At 36.6% G+C, this 23,192-nt stretch overlaps 2 protein-coding genes across 2 annotated transcripts; both read left to right on the top strand.

Annotated features, from left to right (window-relative positions):
- The first annotated feature begins 1,555 nt into the window (after nt 1-1,555).
- On the top strand, nt 1,556-21,267 carry LOC132158292 (C-X-C chemokine receptor type 3-like). Its single transcript, XM_059567640.1, has 3 exons — nt 1,556-1,627; nt 19,427-19,807; nt 20,196-21,267. The coding sequence occupies exons 2-3, from the start codon at nt 19,454-19,456 to the stop codon at nt 20,847-20,849; spliced, it is 1,008 nt and encodes a 335-aa protein (XP_059423623.1). The 5' UTR covers nt 1,556-1,627; nt 19,427-19,453; the 3' UTR covers nt 20,850-21,267.
- LOC132158291 (C-X-C chemokine receptor type 3-like) lies at nt 1,567-4,939 on the top strand. Its single transcript, XM_059567639.1, has 3 exons — nt 1,567-1,627; nt 3,017-3,397; nt 3,735-4,939. Exons 2-3 carry the CDS (start codon nt 3,017-3,019, stop codon nt 4,455-4,457), a joined length of 1,104 nt encoding a protein of 367 aa, XP_059423622.1. The 5' UTR covers nt 1,567-1,627; the 3' UTR covers nt 4,458-4,939.
- Nucleotides 21,268-23,192: the final 1,925 nt, after the last annotated feature.

Genomic DNA, 23,192 nt, shown 5'->3' on the forward strand with positions numbered 1-23,192 from the left:
TTATTAGTTTCTAAATAAAAAGTGGATCTCTGATACCAAGCAGCCAAAATGCATGATCTCCCTCACATTATAAAGTTGAATTGAACGTCCCACCCATTTTGCAGCTGGTTGTTATTTCCTGTGGAGACTGGCCTGGTCCACAATGATTAAATTACAATGCTTTCTTAATACAGAAATATTGAACAGCTTCTGAAAGTATAGAATGTAGCACACAAGCAGAATGGTTACTTTTAGGAATATTTTATAGTGTTTTTTTTTTAGTAGAAGCTCTGATATTCAGCAATCAAAAACATGAGAATGAAATGATTAAGTGATGATTAAAGGAAAACAGAATATTTTTTTTCTTGGGTAAAGTTATGGAACCCCAAATAAACAGGCTAACTATGATACTAGAGTGATGTTTCAAATTTGTTCCAAATGTGACATTTGATTTAAAGAGTGTGTTGCCCTACTAAGTCCAATGAGAAGTTTTTGGTTTTGTGTGGGTAGGTATTTTCAGGTCTGAGGCTGTTTTCTAGGGTCATGAGGTTTGCAAGTAAAACAAAAAGAGAGAGGTGGTACTTCCTGACCTCAGGTGCAACTTCTACAGTTTCTGACTTACCGTTGCACCCGTTTAAGAAAGTCACATTTGTCAAGACTGTATTTAAACTAAGCATCTGATCTGCTGGGCCATCCTTAGCTATAACCACTCTTTAGAAATATGCTCATCGTCTCCCAGTTCCCTTTTCTTTTGCTTTAAAGAATAGTCCAGATTTCTCTTCTCTATTCTTCATTAAAAATATATATATTTGTAGCTTTCACTTGGCTTTTAGTAGTGACAGGTTCAGCCTGACACAATAACAAAATCTGTGAACGTAATGAAGAAAACCAAAATCAGTCAACAAAAAGTACACATGAATAATTGAGAGCAGTGGTGTACAAGTGAGAATGACGAGAGCACTGAAGAACAGGACGTGGTGTAAAGTGTGAAAAAAACATCCCGCTGTGAGCATGTGTGACATAAGGATGAAACAAGCAACAGAACAAAAGATTCTCAACTTTGCAACTATTACTTTTACAAAGTCAGCAATGGAGAATTTCACAATCAAACTTAGAGAAAATAAACACATACTTGAAATATCTGTAATACGAAAACAGATAACAGACTATAAATAACACATTTGACTGGATTTTATGGTTTTCTGAGTGAAATGCTGGGGGAAAAAGCTTGTTAACTGCAAATACACTGGACTGGAAGTTAGCATACAGACCGACAGTTACCATTTCTCAGCATCTCTGTATTTGTGTAGTGTTTTATTGGACAAAAGGATCCATAAGATTGATTAAGAATTAACTTCTGAACAATGCCTGTTAGCCTGGAACACACATCATACATCAGCATTTCCCAGGGCACAAACTTTCATTGAGAAAGCGAAATGAACATTTGAAAAAGAATTATGAATGACTGAAAACTGATCTTTATCTTATTTCCTATTTCATACTATGGCGCTCCCTGTCGCTGTCTCCTCCTCCTCGGTCTGACTGACTTCTACGCATCTGCATGCTGTCACCTTTATTAAACAGTAACTCTCTGTGAGCCAATCATTTCAGCAGCCCTCAACAACTGTGAAATCCCGCACTTACACAGGTACGTTTTCTTCCTTTCAACCCTTTTCCTTTTTCCGACTATTTATTATACATCTCCTTCCATCATGAATACACACATCTACTTCACACAATTTATTGCTTAAAAAACATTTTATATATGTCATAATTATTTTTGGATATATTCAGTGACAGTCTGGTTTTCTTTATTTATTATTGGATTCATATATTGTTATAATATTTAGCATTTTTCTTTGCACACGTTAATGCGCAATATGAGTTTTGAAGACGTTTCACTTCTAATTTTGATTAATTATTTTAAGACTTTAGTTAAGTTAATGTTAAATGAAGTTAATGTATTTCAAACAAAAAACAGACTTACTTTATTTCTACCATAGCATGATACAAGGGAAATACCAGGGGTTACAAATATCACCTCCACAGATTTCAGGTTTCAGATTCAGACATTCAGTGCTTTATTGTAAAACCCATGGTTTCCCATAAATGTAGGGTTCATGACACTCAAGGTCCTACGCTATCCAAAACTAACTACAAACATCATCTTCAAAGAAACGGTAGATTACTTTACGCAGGAATGACCACTCAGGAAGCTGACAGACTGCTACCTCAGAAGCAAACGTAAAGGTCACAGGAGATTTAACTTGGACTCATCAATAATGAGAAACTAAACTGCATTATGACTGATATCAGAGGTGAATGTGGTTTTATGTTTTCTCTTATCTGTTCAATTGAGTGATTCACGGAAATTGAAAACATCAGATTTTGAAAATTAAGTGCCAAAGCTCGTTCCGTAATATAAAATGAATAAATTCCTGGATAGGGTACAGATTAATACTAATGTATTTAGCAGTATACAACATTCTGTCATCATTTACATGTTGTTTCAAACTGGTATTTATTTTATTTATTTTTTTTACATCAGGAGAACACACACACACACACACACACTCACACACAATATTTAGATCAATGTTTAAACTGGTTTGTCCATAAAATGTAAGTCAGTGGGATCCGGAAAAAAAAACACATTATAAACATTTGAAACAATAAAAGTCGAGTAAATGATGACAGAGTTCTTATTGATTGATGATTGATTCCTTTAACTTGAGCTTAATCCTGTGCGCCCACCACAGTGTCAAATTATTGCCCCCTTCTGGTAAAAAATAAATAAATAAAATTCAGCGAAGCTGCTTCAGACTTAAACTATAATAAAGGGTAAAAATATGGCTAATTTGAGAGATTTTAAACCACATATTCACACAGAATGCTGCTATACTCAAAATATCATATTCACTAGTTTAACATCTCACATCTAAAACACTTCATGAAAACTCATGAAATTAATGTATGAATAAATAGTGTAAATGGATGACAGAAATAGATGTGAAATCTGAAGTATGTTTCTTTTCAGATGATAAATGCTGATACAAAGGTCACCATGGAATGGAAAAACTTTACCTTCACTGATTACAATTTCACCTATGATGAGAATTATAATGAGTCCTGCTGTGATGGCTCAATCTGTGATCAGGAGACTTCCATGTACTTTGATTCCATTTTTATTCCGGTCCTTTACTCTCTGGCGCTGGTAGTGGGACTGGTGGGAAATGGGCTGGTTCTGGTAGTATTGTGGAAGAAAAGGCAATACTTGAATGTTACCGACATCTTCATCCTCCATCTGAGTTTAGCAGACATTCTGCTGCTGCTAACGCTGCCCTTCTGGGCTGTAGAGGCAGCGTATGAGTGGATCTTTGGCTCAGTGCTCTGCAAGCTGACTGGAGCTCTGTTCAAGGTGAGCAAAAGAATGTTTTGCGTTTTGTGCTGATCTTTGCATTATACTTAAATTATAAAATTCTAGTGCCCTACATTTTATTGTTTTATGCTTATCTTTAATGAATAATTTCCGTGAATTACACATTTATACAACAGATATATTATGTGGGAAGAATTAAAAGGATATTTCTCAAAAATGAATGAATGAATAAATAAATAAAAAGTCACACATTTTTTTAATTTTTTCAAAGTTACATGTAAAAAAGACAAAAGAAAAAACAAAATCAGTAATATCTGTCCATTTAAGAATCAACTTTAGGTTTGCAATCTCTCATTGGCAAATCTTTCTCCATCAGATCAATTTCTACTGTGGCATTTTCATGCTTTGCTGCATCAGTGTTGACCGCTACCTGTCCATCGTCCACGCAGTGCAGATGTATTCTCGTAGAAAGCCAATAGTGACTCACTGTTGCTGCCTGATGGTCTGGCTCTTCTGCCTTCTGCTCTCCATTCCTGACTGGATATTTCTTAAGGACTACAAGGACTCCAGACGTCAGGATAAAACACAATGTGTTCCAGATTACTCTGATTCTTGGCATCTGGCCACTCGTCTGCTCAAACATATCTTGGGTTTCATTCTTCCAGCACTTATAATGATGTTCTGTTATTCTTGCATCCTGCTGCGGCTGCGCCGTGGCTCCCAGTGCAAGCAGAAGAAGGGGGCCATCCGTGTCATCGTGGCTCTGGTAGTAGCCTTCTTCATCCATTGGACGCCCTACAACATCACCCTCATGATTGACACCATACAAACCAATGAGACCATCGATCCCAGTAACCAAACATCCTGTGGGACCTTCACATCGTTGGATGTAGCTCTCACAGCTACTACCACATTGGGCTACTTACACTGTTGTGTCAACCCAGTGCTTTACGCTTTCGTGGGGGTGAAATTTCGCCAGCATCTGCTGGACATGCTGAGACCACTGGGCTTCACGCTGAAGGTCCCAGCAGGCCTGGTGTCACGGAAGAGCTCTGTATGGTCAGAGTCAGTGGACACATCACACACGTCTGCTTTTTGAAACATTGTGTGCAATCATACTGATACATGTACAATCAGCCAGCAGGTTATGCTTTTATGCAAACTTTAACATCTGTATCAGTAAGAGGAGTTGGGCTTTAAGTATTCAAGCATTGCTATTCAATGTCCAGTCTTAATCATTATAATTGTATGATAGTACGGAAGTCCACACCACCAATGATAACGTCATTTAGAGGAACAATAACATTGGAATCATTTTCAGATGATTTTCCAGTTGATGAATGTGAAAAAAGCAATGACAGCTGATCAGAATTCATACAACTTAAACAATTTATCTTAATAGTGACCTTTACAGTTATCATTCTTTAGGTGAACAGGTCTTAAGTTTCATTACAGTGCTTTTTAGTTTGCAGACTATAGAGCAATCTTGTTTAATCTTACTTTCAGATATTTATCTTGGCACTTATGCCAGCTACTGCAAATTTTCTGCAGTTTTGTATTTCTCAAGCATACTGACTCCTTAAAGTTCACATATTTTGTAAAGAGATTCGATTTTTTTCTACAGTTTCTATTTTTGTCATAATGGCAGATTTTTCCAATAGATCTTATGACAAAACAAGAGCCTCTGAATCTTAAATTGTACATTGATTTTATTAGTTAATTGTCTTATATTTCTTTGTTTATCTGTGATCATTTTTTATATCTGGATTTGCAGAAAACTTTAAACATTTTGAAAACATTTTGAAAACATCTTATGACTTCATCTGAAGCAGTTCACATGATCAGATTCTCATGTGAACTAGAACTGGGTAAATGCTTTTTTTAGGCTTATTCATTGTCTTCTTGTATGTTTTTATATTTTTAAGTATAACTTTGTTGAACGTCTCTGTCTTTTTTGTACGCATAAAACCTGTATTTACTATGCAAGAAGTCTTAATGCTGTAAACCACAATATAACAAAATAAAAGAGACATTATGTATGAAGAGACGTTATATATGAAATTGAATACGAATATAAATAGTTATATATGGCAATCATTTAATCATGATTAATTAACTAAATTAAAATAATGGAAAAAATTAGTTTGTCTGCTAATGAGGGAATAAATTAATAAAACATGGCCACAATTTAACTTAAATGAGAAAGAATGAAGAAAATGCGATGAATAAATTATTCTTAATTTGTGGCCACCATATCAATCTTTTTTTGGCTTGACATTGTTCAGAGCTGCATATTAATGTGTTTAGAGCCAGGCACATCCTCCTAAAAGACATGTAGAGTGCACATATAGATGAGCCAAAACATTATGAGCACCTTTCTGTTGCTGTTAGTCCACGTACCTGCCGCCAAAACGAGGTGGAGCCACCTTGGATCAAACTTTTTTGTCCAGTATTCTTGAATTCATATCGAATACACCAAGGAAGTGGTGCACCTGGTTTGCGACAATGTTTAGGTAGAGAGCACATATTAGATTTACGTCCACATAAATAATCAGGGTTGGTTTAGTCCACGCACTACTCATGAAGTGAACTAAACTGCTGTACCCAAAATAACCACAAGATGTCACTATCACAGCAACTGTTTTACACTGTTTTTTTTAATGCATTCAAACCATAGACTGTATAATTCAAACCCATTCAGGTCTAAAATGCTTTAACACATATTTTTTTGTTCCACATATATTTTACACTTCATACCCCATTATGATAAATCAAAAGCAGATTTGTGATAACTTTATAAATGTATTATAAGGAGAAAATGGAAAACAACTAGCTTATTTTTATTTTTATTTGACTCTTGAAATTTAGTTCAGGTACTTGACATTTCTCTGGATCATCTTTGAGATGTTTCTGTTTTGACTGACAATTTTTATTGATTGCACATGATTTAGAAAAGCACACACCTTTATATAAAATGTCTAACAGTTGAAAATGGATATCAGAGCAAAAAGAAAAACAAGCAATGAGGTCCAAGGCACAGAAACCAACACAGAGCATATTTCTCAAAGATTGCCCATGGTTATGTCTGTGAAGGTCAACAGCGGGGAAATAAATTGCATGTTTATTTTAAATCTGTGTGGCAGCAGCAATATGCAGTAAATAAATAAATAATTCCACTGTTCTGTTGTCTCCTCTGAGGCTGGGACTCTAAATAGTGTTCTGTGCTCGTCTGTGCAGCCAAAGGCAGAACAGTTAGCATGTTTGCTCAAACTTTCAGAAGGGTCTGGCTGCAGACTTGCACTTGACTTGCATTCTCAGACTTGCACACTCAGACACTTGTGCTTCGGCTAGCGACGTCATTTGCAGTCTTTATTTTTTTATTTTGTTCTATTTATTGATAACTTTTTGTTTGAATCTCTCAACATTTTACAACAGTAGCCAGGTTGTGAAGACAAGAAAAAAGATGCTGATTAACTTTTCTAACTTTTCTAACTTAGTTCACAACTTTAAGTTCCATTGTTTTAAAAAAATGCTTTATTGGTTAACGTTTCATAGACATTCAGTTGTTATGCTCTAAAATCCAATGCCATTTGTAATTTCACAGTATTTTCACCAACTTAATCACTAACCTCAAAGTCACAATTCTATAATGGTCAGATTTACTCAGGCCGATGGCATTTTTAATGACATTATTTTATTATTATTATTTATTTATTTATTTATTTTGAATAATTGTAGCCTGCATAAATAGGTGAAGCAAAACAAATATTTGGATGGTCCCTTATTTTACCCTTATTTTCTTAAAGAATAAACACTTATTTTCTACAAGAATAAACATGATAACATATTATTAATTCATATAAATAATTTAAGTAAAACTTGGTTTTAAATACTATTAAACTAACTTTAAAATCTCAAGGAGTTTATAAGTTAAAAGGGTAAAATGTCACAGTGCATGTTAAATAGCCTAAATGAACTTGTGTTAACAATATAATTAGATTTTTTAAATGAACAATTTCTGTATAAAATGGGACAGCAACCTTTATATCAAACATTTTTGAATCGTCCACAGCTGAGCAACGCGGAGGCGGATCTGCTCCAGAGCATGCGAAGTGAATGTGATGAACAAAGTCATTTTCAGATGCAATGAAAAAAAAAAACAACAACAAAAAAAAACAACAACCCTGGGGTGCGTTTCCCAAAACCATAGTTGCTAACTAACTAAGTTAGCAACTTTGTTGGTTGCAATGCAATTTCCCATTGCCAACCAACTAAGCTGCAAACAGGTTAACAACTGTGGTTTTGGGAAACTCACCCCAGGATAGCGTAGATTAGGCCCAGGCCTTGTTCTGAAGTATATAATAATTATAATTACTTTAAACCAGAGTAACACATTTTAACGGATTAATCGTCTATTTTCATTTGCTGCATGTTTTCTTTCTTTCTTTCTTTTTTAAACACGCTAAAAAATAAATTAAGTTTGTGAGAGGAAAAAAATATATAACTCATGTACAAGTTGCAATTTATTACATTTAGAAATAATAACAGCTGGCCTAATAATGTTATAATGTATCAACAGAATTTTTTAAATTCCCTTTACTTAACAACAAATCCTTTAAATTTAACAACTTTATCAGAACAACACAAGAATTAAAAATATATAATTCTAATGGATAAATTTAATTGCAGTATATAATAATATAGACTTAGCTATAAACAAACAAACAAAAATAATAATTTAAGCTAAGCATAAGGTAAGGTTGGGCTCTCTCATTCTCTCACTAGGGAGAAATCCAAATGTTTCCATATTCGTGATGTTTCCCATTTGAAGCTTAACTATTGTTCAAGAGGTAAAATAGGCTTTGTAGTTCACGCGTGTTTCAGTATCGATGGAAAAAAATCATAATGAGCAATATGCCAAAGTGGACCGCTGCTCACAGTGAATGACTGCTGTTTCCAATGAACATGTGCGCGAGGCTGAAGATTTTTAAACCAAGAATGAACCGAAATGAAAATGAAATTAAAACATATAGCTTTATATATATATATATATATAGGCCTTATATTCATTTACTGTTTAATAACAATAGCATGCATATGATCCTTTGTGTAAAGGTCTTCTTTTAATTTTTGAAGAGTAGACTGCAGACTAAGACTATCCTTCGTTTTGAAATTGTACAATTGTACACTCACTGTACATTTTTTTATGTTTTTTAAAGATGTTACAATGTTACATCATAATGTCATTGTTGTTTTACTTCCTCCTTTTATCTCATTTTAAAGTTAGATTAATTTCACAATCCGTACCTTTGCCCCACCTGGCGGTTGTTTCACGAATTATTTTAAGACGCGACTGACTTGCAGTTAACGCTGCGGCCCCGCGGTAATGCCCATTTAGGTTGTTCACCTACTGTACCTAATTTAGGGCTATCTATCGTTGCCTTGGAATTATAAGGTTCTATCTGACATTTTTGTCAAAATTTAGTTATTCTCAAATTCTTATTCTGTGACAATTTATTTACATTATGTGATGTTTCTTCTGTAATCTGTGCAGGGCCGCTGCTGGCCAAATGGGTGCCCTAAGCAGGATTGTATTGTTGTGCCCTGTAAGGGAAACAGGTCAATTTAGCTCAAAGGGAATCGTTTAAGATTTTAAAGGGAATTTGAACAGAATCACTTTTTCACGGCTGATCACTGAGACGCCCTGTGATTCACTGAACGAGCCGTTTAACATCAAATCTGCTCTGGATATTAATATCCAAACTATAGTGAAAACACTATCAATTAGCACAGTAACAAGATCGGCAGTTTAAGACATTAACTTGTAAGCACAAAACACAAGATACTTCTCTTTTCAATATGAATAAGGCTTTATTAGATAAATCTAAGACATATAAACTAATCTAACACATAAACGCACGCACTCACACGTTCACACAAGTTGCAGGAAGATCGAAAGTTAGGGAAAGATGAGTTTAAGAGAATGGAAATGTGGAATCCCAAGTTTACAGCAATACGTTAAATTGCATAGACATGAACAGCCATCAATCACTTAATTAACCCTCGCATTGAGTTCCTCAATGAGGTTAAAATTATATAAGATACACCAGTAGAGGTCACAGTCTGGAGGTAAAGTTACTTGCGTCTCCTGTGAAAAGGGAGTCCCCTTTGTTGTCGTTGAAAGGGGTTTCCTGATGTCGCTGATTGGCTGGAAGTTCAGTAGTCGTTGAAGTGACGTCTTGGGAAGCCCGTGGTTGGGCGTTGGCTGAAGCTGAAGATGCAGAGCTGTGTGGCTGGTTGAAGTTGAACGGGCAGTCGAGGTCAGAAGGCGTTACAAAACTTAACTCAGAACACGAAACTCTCAAACGCAAAAGAAAAGAAGTAAAGTTTGACGAGACTAGGTGGTGTTTCTTCTCATCGTGGCTAAGTAGCAGCAGGCGTGCAGGCCGAAGTACGCTGGAACCACGCTCAAAGAACAGTGATGACAAACAGCATGGCTAAAAGCTAAAGCTAAGAAGCAAAGCTAAAATCAGGCAAGACTGATAGCAAAAGCAGAGCTAAACAACTAAAAGCAAACATTTTATGGTGTCCTGAGTATTTAAACTGGCCTGTTGGCCACACCTCAAATGTTGTCTTGACCAATCAGATATTGTCTTGGCTCGGGCGTATCATAAATCATATGTTATCTTACCAAGCATGTGGTCCGAATTTTCCCGCTCTTGCAGGGTCTAATTTTGGACATGATTCCTATAACAAGAATATGATACATTTGACAAATAACTGATGGTCAGGACTATTTCAAGCAAGCAGATTCGATTACATAGATACTAGACATGAATATGTATCCTTAAGCTAACCCATAGTTATTAAAAGACATACACAATAAGTGATTATAACATGATAGTCAAATGTGTGGGTTACATATAAATGAATATGGAGTTAAGCGATGGACTGATATTCATTTAGAAGTCATTTTGGAGTTCATTTTGGTCCATATATATGTAGAAAAGACAGTTTCTTTGTCATTATCTGACAAAGATTCCTGTGGAGACCAGAGGTTCAAAGGGCCCCCTCCCTTAGGATTTTCAGTTTGGTTCTGCTAGGTGGGGGAAGTCAAAGGATCTTGTGTAGTACTCTCATGGGTTTACACGTGATGTCTGGCGTTGCATCTCGCTTACGAACAACAAATTTGACAATCTCTTCTGCGAATTGAAATTGTCAATAATTGTTCTAGTGGTGTTAATGTTGAAAGCTGTTCTGTGAAAGCATTGGTTAGTTATCTTGCTTGGGACTTGTGGCACAGAATGTTTTATGACTTCCTGTTGCCTTACTGAGGAATTTGGCTCATGTTTCAGCCACAGCCCTGATCGACTCTTTAATTTGTCTGGTTCGAGTCATTTCTGCTACAGCCCCCTTCCTCAAATATGATGATGGGGGAAAAAACCTGCTATAGAGGTGAAAATAGAACTTTAATCAAATAAAAAAGTAAATTAATAAATTGTATTATTTACAAATTACAATCGTAGCTCTCGACATTTACCCATGGCTATAACTTTATTATGACTTTAATTTATTTTATAGTCTCAAGAATTCAGAAATCATGCAAAAGGAAATTAAGCAGTTTTACTATGATAAAACCATGGTTTATTTTTGTAAGGGTTGTGATATGCACATTTTTTGTTGAAGAAATTATAAAGGCAGTGTCATCTATAGCAAAAAGGCGGCCAAAAAAGAAAGATTAAGTGTATATTTTAATTAAATGTTTGGTCAGTAGCCTAAACAAATATTTGATTGTCCTGTAAGTGTAACAGTAGCAATTAGATGGCATTTGGCTCCCTTTGCAGGCATTTGTAATAATATGTACATAAATTGTTTATTTTGTATTTGCCTAAATTATGTATTTTAACAGTGTTATTATTAACCAATCATTATTGCCTCATTGTTTTTTTATATATTGCATTTTAAGTCACTTTAAAGGCTATTGATGCCTATAAATATTACATGAGCTATATTAATACTTCTTTGTAAATTATTATTTGAAGTAACAAAATCATGGTTAATTTGCAGTTACCATGGCTACAAACATGTTGATTTGTGGTGTTATTGTTAAAAACATTGGTCATTTTCGTAAGGGAACCTGAAAAAAAAAAGAAAAGAAAAAACAAAACTTTCACGGGAATATGCCTGAAAGTGATAAATGGGCCTTGTTTTTACCTAAATTTATAATTTGTTTTAATATATATACAAAATATATAAGGTGTGCATTGTAGCTGACACCTAAATGAACATTACATTACAATAGTTTTATGACTGCAAGTCTTTCTCCTCAAATGACGTTAGAAAAGTGTATACCAATATCGCATGTAACTTTAGAGAAGGTCCCTAAATTTGAGACTCTTGAATGTCCAACGTCAAGCTACGAAAGTTCTAAGCGGTCATGCATTAAAAAAAATTCTTTCTTGTTTTCCCGTTATAACGACTTAATTTTCTCGTTATCCCGACATAACGAAAGTCGTTTTCTGGTTATAACGACTTAATTTTCTCGTTATCTCGACATAACGAAAGTCGTTTTCTCGTTATAACGAGTAACGACTTAATTTTCTTTAAGAAGTTACAAAACGGCGCAGGCAGGTGGCACTATAGACCTGAATATAATTGATGGGGTGTTGTACACTATCCACTTTACTGTACGCGGACCTTCCTCGTGACCGTTATAATGTTCAGTCTTATTCATTACTGACATTGAATTAATTCAGAAATGTTAAATGCTTGAATCAATATTATGTTGTGTATTAAGTTCTTGCTATATGCATGAGTTTCACCAAAGCGTTCTGTGTCATAAAATAACTGTTTATCAAAACCAAGGTTGACGTCACTGTATTCTGTTTGCACCTATTTCTTTATTTGTGCTTCTTTTAGGCACATGATTAGGTAGTTAATAAGCGGAAATGTTTTGTTTATCTAGGATGGGATTTAACGAAAGGCTATTTGTGATGTGCTTCTTTTCCTTATTATTAATCTTTATTGTTAACCATATTGATGAGAAATGTGATATATATGTAAAGTGCATAGGCTAATTTAATTCAGTTTTGTTCTATAATGTTGTAATCTTTTTTTTCTGCACACACACATACACTACACTGCAAATGAACGATCTTTTCAAACAGAAGCTTGTAACGCACATGATATATCTGTCACAGCCTATAATGACTACTAAAAATTACAAATTATATATTATTTTATTTCAAATAAAGGGAAAATTAAAAGTGAGTTTAATCCAAGCAGCTCTAAAAGATCTTAGAATAGTTCTGCATCCTTCTGAAGTGTTCGCGGTGTTGCCATTTCAACATGTTAATTACAAAAACAAAACGTTTGGTGTACTGTCTCTGGAAAAATCAACAGTGATTGATCAGCCTTTATTTATGTAAAGTATTGTAGACGTTATTACCTAGGCGAAGCAAAATTAGCTGAAATATAGGCTACAGTAAGAGCGCCTGCATGGTTGTCCATCAGATGCCTGTCAAAATTGGGATTGCGCCCCCTCTGGGAGTTGGTGCAGACTGCGTACTCTGCATATAGGGAGCAGCGGTACTGAATCTGTGTACATTTTAGGACTTTTTTTTAGAAAACACAAAGGGTTATATCAACAGAAGTCTATGGAACACAAAAACTTTGGAGCATAATATCTCAAAACTGCTCAGAATTCAGAACCTTTTAATAATTCCAAGGCGGCGCTACGTATGGGACCCCATTGAAGAAAGTCAAGGTTTTTAAATGTTTGGGTGTTTGGTTTGAAGTAGAGCTGAGATCTTTGCCCGAACCGGCTTATTTTATATCATCTTACGCGGGCTCCGATCGGGCTCGGGCTTGCGCTACGGTCATGTGATGTGTTTCGGTTAGCGCGAGAAAGATATGAAAATGGAGAAAGATGCGAAAATGGATGCTGAGTAGGCCTAGGTGTAACGGAAGCTTGCCTCTGGCGATTACGTTTTGGTTGCACCAGCAACTAAAGCAAAGTCTGAGTTGAGGAAAATTTTGATTGAGAATAGTTTTTAATGAGAATAATAAGTAAATAATGACGCACCATCAATGAGTGCAGGAACGCGCTGAAGACATCTACAGTGGATTCAATAATTTTCCTCCACAAAAACATGTAGGCTTAGCCTAATTGCTGTGAGTAAAGGTTTTTCAAATAATAACTAAATATTCATTGATTCTTAAATGCATAATGTAGACAGAGTACATACGCTAATGTTTGCATTATTATTTTATTAAATGTCAGCTGCTAGTGGCGAGGCAAATCTGGCGGAGCCTTTGTCTAAATTTCGATATTGCCAAATAACCATTTTAATTTAAAATTTATCTTAATAAAATTTGTTTAAAAAAGACTTGTTTTTATTGGTGTGTTGGTCTATTTATAGGCTAAATGAGCCTATGCCTCTTTAGAATGCTCGGATGTTACAGAGGACTTATTTTATTTCTTTTTTCCAACTTCCATGTGGCCTAGTCTCTATTAGTTATGAATAAATTATGTTAAAACTTGTATAAGTGACTCATTCTTGACAAAAGGCAAAAGAGCTGTGTGCGTGCGCACATTTGAATAATGTCGGGCTGTAAAGGGTTTTGGACTTTTAAAAAGCTGTCAATCAAAATGTACTTGTCGGGCTCCGGCCGAAACCTGTCGGGCTCGGGTCCTGTCGGGCCTAACTTTTAAGGCCCTATTACAGCTCTAGTTTGAAAAGCATATGACATGGAATGTTTGTATAAAATAAATTTGTTTTAAAGTGTGAAAAGTGTTATGAGAAGTCTGGCTGAATGTGAGTGGGGAGCTCATAGGGAGATGATGTTGCTAATTTTTCAGGCCATGATCAGATCAGTTTTGGACTACTGGTGCTTTTTATATGGGTCTGCCTCTAAAACAGTTTTGGCTATATTAGATGTGGTGCAGACAAGAGTGTTGTAACTCAAACTTCCTCAATTCCAGCCTTGTTAATTGAAGCGAAAGAAATGCCTTTACTGTTAAGACGCATACAATTGGGGATACATTATTGGATAAAACTTAGTGGGTGCAATCATACCTTCCCAGCAAGGTGTCTGTTACAAGAGCTCATCGAAAGGAATAAATTTAATATTTTATTTTTAAGATAAATCAGCGGGCAAAGAAGATGGTTTGGATAAAGGTGGTATTGTAGAGCCTGTTAAGTGGTTACCTATGGTGTGGTGCGTTGTCATTTTAGAGTGACGTGAATGTGCACAGTATTGGCGGATTAGTTTTACTGATCCATGGCTGCATTAGCTGTATCAGAGATGTGTAATGGCTCGTTTCCACCGAGCGGTACGGGTCAGTACAGTACAGTACAGTACAGTACAATATGATTTGGGACCAAACACCCTGATCCAGCTTGCGTTTGCACACAGTCCTTAAACCGGGCACTTCTAACTAATTTAACTTATTAACTTTAAACAAATACATCTACACAGCCTGACTCAATACCTATGGAGATATTTTGATGACAAATGTCTGTCTTTTTTTCCACTCTGCGGAATGATTTTGGAACAGCCCAAATCACGAACACAGTGGGAGGGTTAGGAAGAGTCCATTTCCAGTGGTTGGCCTTTTCTTACACCACAGGAGATGTTAAGTTTCACTTTAATTTTCATCAAATTTGTCCTCTTTTGAACTCTTATGTTTCCCATTATGCTGCTGCAGCATGTGTTGGTTGCAGATGTTCAGCTGTGCTATTGTTTCACTAATGCAATTCACACTTTGCTCTTACTAATGGAATATGAAATAATATAATATTTTTCAGTCTTGCATTTCAGTGACATAATGCCTTTTGGAGTGGAGAGCATTCACCTGGATGCTACTAATACTGTTGATGTAGGCTGTGGCTTAACTTGACCAGGGATCTTTTGGACAAGGTTTTGGGACATTTGCCTCTGCACCTGTGTCTAGTTTGAATCTTATCTAAATGCCTCAGATGGCTGCTGTGTACCACACACTGTCTTTTATGTGTTCCATCTCATGCACTTGAGCATGTGTTAATGTGCCAACGTAAATCAAATCGGTTTCACTTTTCACTTCTGTTTTCACTGTTTCGTGTCTTTACTCTGCTATCGTTGCAAATGACTTTGTGGCATACCTTGGAAAAATGGTTACTTTTGCCACACTTATAACATACCTGCTCCAAGGGCCAACACTTGCATGGCTCATGGCTCTTTCCGCATCTGAGATAGTTTTATGTTACTGTTTTCTTACTGCTTTTGGACAATTTTGGCAATTTTGGACAACTGTGGCATTTTGCATTGCCTGTATCTGTGTTTTGGGTAGCTCGACTTCTCTGGATATTTCAATAGCTCTGTGTAATGCTAAATCATTTGTTGTAATCTTTCTTTGAGAGAAGAGTTTGTTCTGCTAAACACCAGCTTGTCTCTGAGCTTGTCATTCTCACTTGGGCCAAACTCACAGTCATTGTTTTTATTTTTGTCTTGTCTCAGCTCTATGATGAATCAGTCCAATGTCATGTCAACTGCCATTAGATTTTTTTTTTCAGGCTGCAGTAGTCTCGGAATGCTGTGAGCACATCTTCTCGTCATGTTCTATTCATCGACTATATTGATGGTGAGTGTATTATACACTTCTCCATGTGTAGCAGAGAAGAAAAGCTATTTTAACTCGCTTCTGTCACTGTCTTATAGAGAAAAAAAGTTTGCTGCCATCTCTGCCAGTTTTCCACTAAATTGCCTGTTATTACTAATGGCAAGGGTGGCTTGAACTGTTCCATGTTCATCTGCTGATAGCATGCAAATTTAAGCTGGCGTGTCAGTTCGTATCAACAAAACTATTTGTGGTACTCACTCCACTGTTGCTTCTGACACCATGTTATGTTCTAGAGTCCTTAATAGGATCTTTTTCACCAGAGAAACCTTTTCATAGTTCCTAAAACTATTGGCAGTAGTTCCCATGTAATTGTGTTCACATCGCAGGAACTAGAAACAGTTTTAGTCATAGGAACTCAGTTTGGGGGAACTAATCTAGCTCTTAATTCAGAGTAGGGTGTAAAACAGTTCTACAGGAACTACCAGTGACGTAAGTGTACGCTGATTGACCAAACGCATACGAACACCAGCTACCCGGCAATTTTTAAAAAGCAGAGGAACAAAGAAATGATCTACTTAGCCTTACGATGCTTACCTTATGCAGCCCAGGTAAGGTTCTCCTCTAGATGAGCACAAGGATTTCGTTTTGTTCTTGACAATCTCCACGGAGGAGCTGTTGATTTTCAGCATTTTCATAACGATGCCTTTTATTTTGCCCATATTGTTGGTTTCGCACCAGTCTGTTAACCTGTGCACTTCCTCTATGAATGCTGGAACATCGTTCTTACTGAGGAGACCCACCACTTTCTTGTCATCTTTGAACTTGATGGTGTGATTTTGAATTGTGCATTGCTGCTTCTGAATAGACATTTAATGTAATAAACCAAACATTAATTACATTGTTACTGTAAAAATGCAGAAGAATATATTAGTTTTTTAGATAAAAGTAGCAGGAATTTGTATTTTTCAACATGAAGTTTAACTAGAACTTTAATTTCTGTAGACTGTAGTGGTAGTAAAACTGTAGTGGAAAAAATAACCAATTACATTACTGATTGGACGTTCCCATCAGTCTCCGATCATGGGTGACAACTGAGGCATTTACAAAACATAAAAGCTTCTTCAGAATGTGGTCTGATGTAAAACATCACATAAGATATGTGAAAGGCAAAATATTAAAGAGTGATAATCAAAAATCTAGAGGGAAACTTCTACTGGCAAATCACTACTACCTGCCTAAATTAAGTTGACATCATGTCTCCAGTGTCACATAATACGAGCACCTGCTTGTTTTTGCTTATTTTACACCCCCCCCCCCTCCCCCTCCATTGCATTATGCCATTTCCCAGAACACAGCTTCCATTCTCAGAAAAGAAGTGAGAGTGTGGCAGTGCAGAAAAATTCATGTGACTTTACTGTTTTACTTTTACTTTGTTGAAATGGGAGAAGTGACTCAATTAATAAGGGTCAAGTTTACATGAACATAGTTCTCATGAGAAGGTTTACAGAGAGGAGATAGAATTAGGGGTTACTGTGTGAAGTGGAAATTGTGTCTTCCAATTGACTTGGAGGTTTTGGGAATGCTGTCTGGTGCAACTCAGAGATCAGTAATTGGAGCACCATACTTTCGAGAACATCTGCTTTGTTGAGCTGTCCAAAAGGCAAGTGAAGCCCACCAAAGACTGGTCTCTTCAGCCACCTTCTATTCTGCTAAACTTGGTCAGTGCCTCAACACTGCACCCTCACACTAGCATTCATTCACACGCTATCAGACAGACAAGCCATCACACAAACACCATTTACATCTGCACTTTTAATGAGATCACTCCCTGTTGTGAAATTAACTGGTTAATAAGAAATTGTGTTTTTTTCTTCTTCAAATAACTTCTTAAACAGTGTGTAAGTGTTCTTTTATTTTGTTTTCTGCTTTTTATAAACTGACATCCAAATTTTTCTTTAAAAATAAAGAAGGGGAAAAGAAAACAGGGCAACCACCACCATTTCAAGATTTTAATTACTTTATTAAGTGAAAATAAGATTATGGGTGGAACATTAAAAAGCACTGTGTACCTTACAACTATGTACAGTAAATGATAAGACACACACTTCCAGGGGCCAGTGGCTTGAAGAAAACTTAAAAAAGGAATTGTTAAAAAACTGATATGTGAACAGAAATGATATTAATTTTGCTTCCCTTGGGTTGATATGTAATCTGAAAGAATTTTAAAGGAGTTTAACTTTTGATTATGATGAATGATTTTAAGAATCAAAGAGTATATGTGAATTTCCAGCACAAACAGATGGACTTTATTTCTGCTGCAGGAAGGTGAGAGACTGCTACCTCAGCCACAAATGTGTAGGTCACAGGAGATTTAACGTGGTCTCATCAATGATAAGAAACTGAATTGCATTATGACTAGATAGATATCAGTGATGAATGTGCTTTGTGGCCAGTGTGCTTTTTTCATTTTCTCATCTCGTTTCAGTTGAGTGATTCACAGAATATGAAAACACCTAATTAGCACCTAACACGTAATGTTGCTGTAACTGCACTTACAAAATCCTATATTTTGCTCCCAAACAGAAATGACTATGCTCCTGAAAAGGCTATGGATGATTCTTAATAGATGCAGTAATATGCAACATTCCGTCATCCACAACATAAGAGGGACCCAATCCTGTTTCTGGAGATATCAACCCCAATCAAACAAAGCTTTCTGTAATTATTAACTTTGCAGGAAGACTGAAATTCAGAAACAGGACTAGGCACCCTGATGTTGTTTCAAATTTGTAAAAAGTTTTTTTTGTCTTCTTCTTTTCTTTCTTCTTCTTCTTATTATTATTATTATTATTATTTTGTTGTTGCCTGCAGCAGAAGACAAAAGAAAATATTTTGATGAATGTTTAAACTGTTTTGTCTGTACAACAAATAACAACGGCAACAAAAAACTAAATGGATATATTTCATTTTATATGGTAAAAAAAAAATTCTGAGTATCTTCTTTTGTGTTCCACGGAAGTAACAAAGTAATGAAGTGGCAGAGTGAGTATTTTTTTCTGAATGATCCTTTAGCTTGAGCATGTAGCCTTTCAACCAGCCACCATGTGTCAACGTTGCCCCCTGTTGGTCAAAATAAGTTACTTTAGCAAAAGCAGATGTTATAGAGATTATAGACCATTCTGCAGAGTTCAGTGATAGACCAGCTCCAAAAAACCTGTATGTAATTATAAAGTACTTTAAGAGTAATTATAAAGTATAAAGAGTTGAACTGAGGGGTTGGGATTAGGGTTGGAGTTGCAGAAGTTTAGCAACTTGCTGCCACACATGAAATAGCTCATGGACTAGTTTAAGATCTCGCACCTAAAAAAAAAATCTGACTCATGGCATTAAAACACTGCACTGACAGTGGATGACTACTAGACATACTATAGTATTCAGTGTAAGTTCTTACTTTTTTTTTTCAGAAGACGAATGCTGATACAAAGAAGATCACCATGGAATGGAAAGACTTTACCTTCACTGATTACAATTTCACCTACGATGAGAATTATAATGAGTCCTGCTGTGATGGCTCAATCTGTGATCAGGAGACTTCCATGTACTTTGATTCCATTTTTATTCCGGTCCTTTACTCTCTGGCGCTGGTAGTGGGGCTGGTGGGAAATGGGCTGGTTCTGGTGGTACTGTGGAAGAAAAGGCAATACTTGAATGTTACCGACATCTTCATCCTCCATCTGAGCATAGCTAACATTCTGCTGCTGCTAACGCTGCCCTTCTGGGCTGTAGAGGCAGTGTATGATTGGATCTTTGGCTCAGTGCTCTGCAAGCTGACTGGAGCTCTGTTCAAGGTGAGCAAAATACTATGAGGTAAATTTTTTATGGCCTTGTGTTGATTTTGTGAATTTATGGGTTTAATTGTACGAATTACAATATTCTACAGAATAGACATGCAGTTGGCTGTATTAGAAGAGTATTTCTTTATATTTAGTCTTAAAGGAATTTTGAGAATTAAACAAATTAAAATTTTAAGCTTGAATACAACATAAACAGTGAGTATTTTAACTACTTTTATGGATTATGGCCCTATTTATTTCCATTGTAATACATGGGGAAAAAAATTGTGTGACAACATTGTGCCAAAAATGCTGTTGATTGAGTTTGTACTGCACCAGGAATATTGCTTTAAGAATCAACTTTAGTTTTGCGATCTCTCATTGGCAAATATTTCTCCATCAGATCAATTTCTACTGTGGCATTTTCATGCTTTGCTGCATCAGTGTTGACCGCTACCTGTCCATCGTCCACGCAGTGCAGATGTATTCTCGTAGAAAGCCAATAGTGACTCACTGTTGCTGCCTGATGGTCTGGCTCTTCTGCCTTCTGCTCTCCATTCCTGACTGGATATTTCTTAAGGACTACAAGGACTCCAGACGTCAGAGAAAGACAGAATGTGCTGCAGAATATCCATCTGATTCTTGGCTTCTGGCCACTCGTCTGCTCTACCATATCTTGGGTTTCATTCTTCCAGCACTTATAATAATGTTCTTTTATTCTTGCATCCTGCTGCGGCTGCGCCGTGGCTCCCAGTGCAAGCAGAAGAAGGGGGCCATCCGTGTCATCGTGGCTCTGGTAGTAGCCTTCTTCATCCATTGGACGCCCTACAACATCACCCTCATGATTGACACCATACAAACCAATGAGACCATCGATCCCAGTAACCAAACATCCTGTGGGACCTTCACATCGTTGGATGTAGCTCTCACAGCTACTACCACATTGGGCTACTTACACTGCTGTGTCCATCCAGTGATTTATTATGTGGGCCTGGTGTCACGGAAGAGCTTTCTGTGGTCAGAGTCAGTGGACAACTCACACACGTCTGCTTTCTGAAATATCGTATGCCATCAAACTAATATATGTACAATCAGTCAGGATGTCATCTTTTTCTGCAAACTTTAACATCTTTATCAGTATAAAGAGCACTTTGGTTTTAATAATAGAAGCATGACAGTGATTTTACGTATGCAGACTACATAATAGACATGAATATATAGTAGAATTCTTGTTTAATCTTGCTTTCGGAAATATCTCTTTGTGTTAGCAACTGTATATTCTCAACTGCGTTACATTTCTTATGCACACCTGATGCCTTACAGCACACATATTTTAGAGAGATAACAAATTACAGAATTTTTTTTACAGATTTCTATTTTGTCAAAATGGACCACTTGCTGTTGTTTGGCAGATTTGTTCAATGGATTGTGAGCAGCTGAAAATCACTGTAAATTATGAAAATTACATTATATTATTATTGTACAGTATTCAATTTTGATGTAAAAAAAACTTCCCTGAATCATTTTCAGTTTTACTAACATAAAACCTTTAGCTGTAATGCCAGAAATCTGCTTTATTATTAAATGCTGTAAAACTACAACACAGTAGAAGAAAAATTATGAGTTGTGGGAGTAAAGGAGCTCAGACTCAATGTGTGGTGAAATAACCCCTGAGGAGCATTTACTGAGTGACAATATTGAAATAAAATTAGTGTAGGTGCTCCAAGATGCAGAAGAGGCAGAGCTTCAGCTTACCACATTGTCAGTTTTCTGCAGTATGAGATCAGTGTGATATGTGTGATAAAATTAAACATGCAGTAGTAAGCAAGTAAATCGAGTGCCCTGTGGAGCAGCATGCACACGTCCTGGTCACAGACTGTAACAGAAAGATGGGTGATGTGTTTATTTCCTTCCACTGTAGAAGAATTGTGGCAGAAATGGCAGCTGTCATCTTGAGCCGATAATGCAATTTGGAGCCAGAGTCTGTGCAGTAGTGATGGTGAAGTAGAGGCACAGTATCACGGTCCTGCCTAAGCTCCCACAGACCCAAACGCAAAATCATGATGCCACACCCCGTGATATTTTAATATTTGATTCAGTGTGAGAGGAAATACATAAAATGACAGAATACATCTTTGGGAAATATTTATTTGAAATGTAACATCAAAAAGTTATTGCATCACTGCAGCTGCAGTTAGAAGCAGAGCCTTTGGATTTGGGTTAGAATCTCCGGTTCCCATAGAAATGACTTCTCCATTCCCTCCATCAGGGAACGAGGGTTACTTACGTAACTGAGATGTTACGTCAACGACATATGGGGTCTCACTTGGGAGGCCAATCATCTCTGAGTTTAAGAGAAAATGCCAATGAAAATTGGCTAGTGGATTTTATATACCTGAGCCATTCCCCATGCCTATGGGTATAAATAGGTGACAGGTGCATCCACTCTTCAGGTTTTACGCTGAGGAGCAGAGAACTTGTCCCGGCAACAGCGAATGGTTAAAGGTTGTGGAATGACGTCTCCATTCCCTCCATCAGGGAACGAGGTTACGTACGTTACCCAGAACATCTTGCGTCAACATCTTGAACGGAAGCTTGTACAGAGCCCGATTCAAGACTCGCAGATCCAGGCAGTCGACATACCCGCAGTGGTGCAGCAATAGGGAGCAGTGATGCGCGGGTTGATCCAAAATTAGCGGGTGCCCGCGGTTACGAGTCATCCAAAAATATTTTTAATGATATTCGGGTCACGGTCGGTCAGGTCGTTTGAAATAAAGATGCCAATTAAACCTTTGTAATTTATATAGTACTAGACACAATTTTGAAATACATAGGCCTACACTTTATTGGCTGAATAACTGGCACGAAGATGACGCACGAGCTCAGTCTGCAGGTAGAGATGGAGGCAGCAAGAGAAAAGGTGAAGACTGGGGAGCAACGGCACTGTTTTTAGTAAAACATGATTTTGACGACTTCATCACTGCAGGGAACACAAGAAGCTCAGTCTTTGCCAGGTTGCCAGGTTTTATATAAATAAATTTGAAAGGGTGCCCTTTTTCCCCTCACCTGCCTCCCAAAATGTCTGTGCATGGTGATTCAGAATCAGTAGTAGAAGCGATTCAATCCTTGTCTCATGACCACGATTTAACTAAATTAAAATGATAAACAAATAAGTAAGCTACAACCCACTTTAAACGAGTGAACCAATTAATAAAAAGAAGCCACAAATTAAATTAAGGGAACAAGTGAATAAAATTAGGCAACAAATAAAATAAAACAGAGGCTACTATATCTTTTTTTCAGCATATCATGTGTGGGGCTCTCTATTACAGCCAGGCACACAAAGGCCTACTCCTAAGAAATGTGAAGCATATACTACACTACACGTTAAAAATATCCC

The sequence above is a fragment of the Carassius carassius genome, chromosome 15 (genome assembly GCF_963082965.1).
Source record: "Carassius carassius chromosome 15, fCarCar2.1, whole genome shotgun sequence".
NCBI lineage: Eukaryota > Metazoa > Chordata > Actinopteri > Cypriniformes > Cyprinidae > Carassius > Carassius carassius.

Excerpts from the sequence above, each read along its gene's own strand:
- LOC132158291 (XM_059567639.1), top strand. The coding sequence starts at position 3,017 with ATGATAAATGCTGATACAAAGGTCACCATGGAATGGAAAAACTTTACC. Across the intron at positions 3,398-3,734 it reads TGACTGGAGCTCTGTTCAAG|ATCAATTTCTACTGTGGCAT; the intron begins GTGAGCAAAAGA and ends TTTCTCCATCAG.
- LOC132158292 (XM_059567640.1), top strand. The coding sequence starts at position 19,454 with ATGGAATGGAAAGACTTTACCTTCACTGATTACAATTTCACCTACGAT. Across the intron at positions 19,808-20,195 it reads TGACTGGAGCTCTGTTCAAG|ATCAATTTCTACTGTGGCAT; the intron begins GTGAGCAAAATA and ends TTTCTCCATCAG.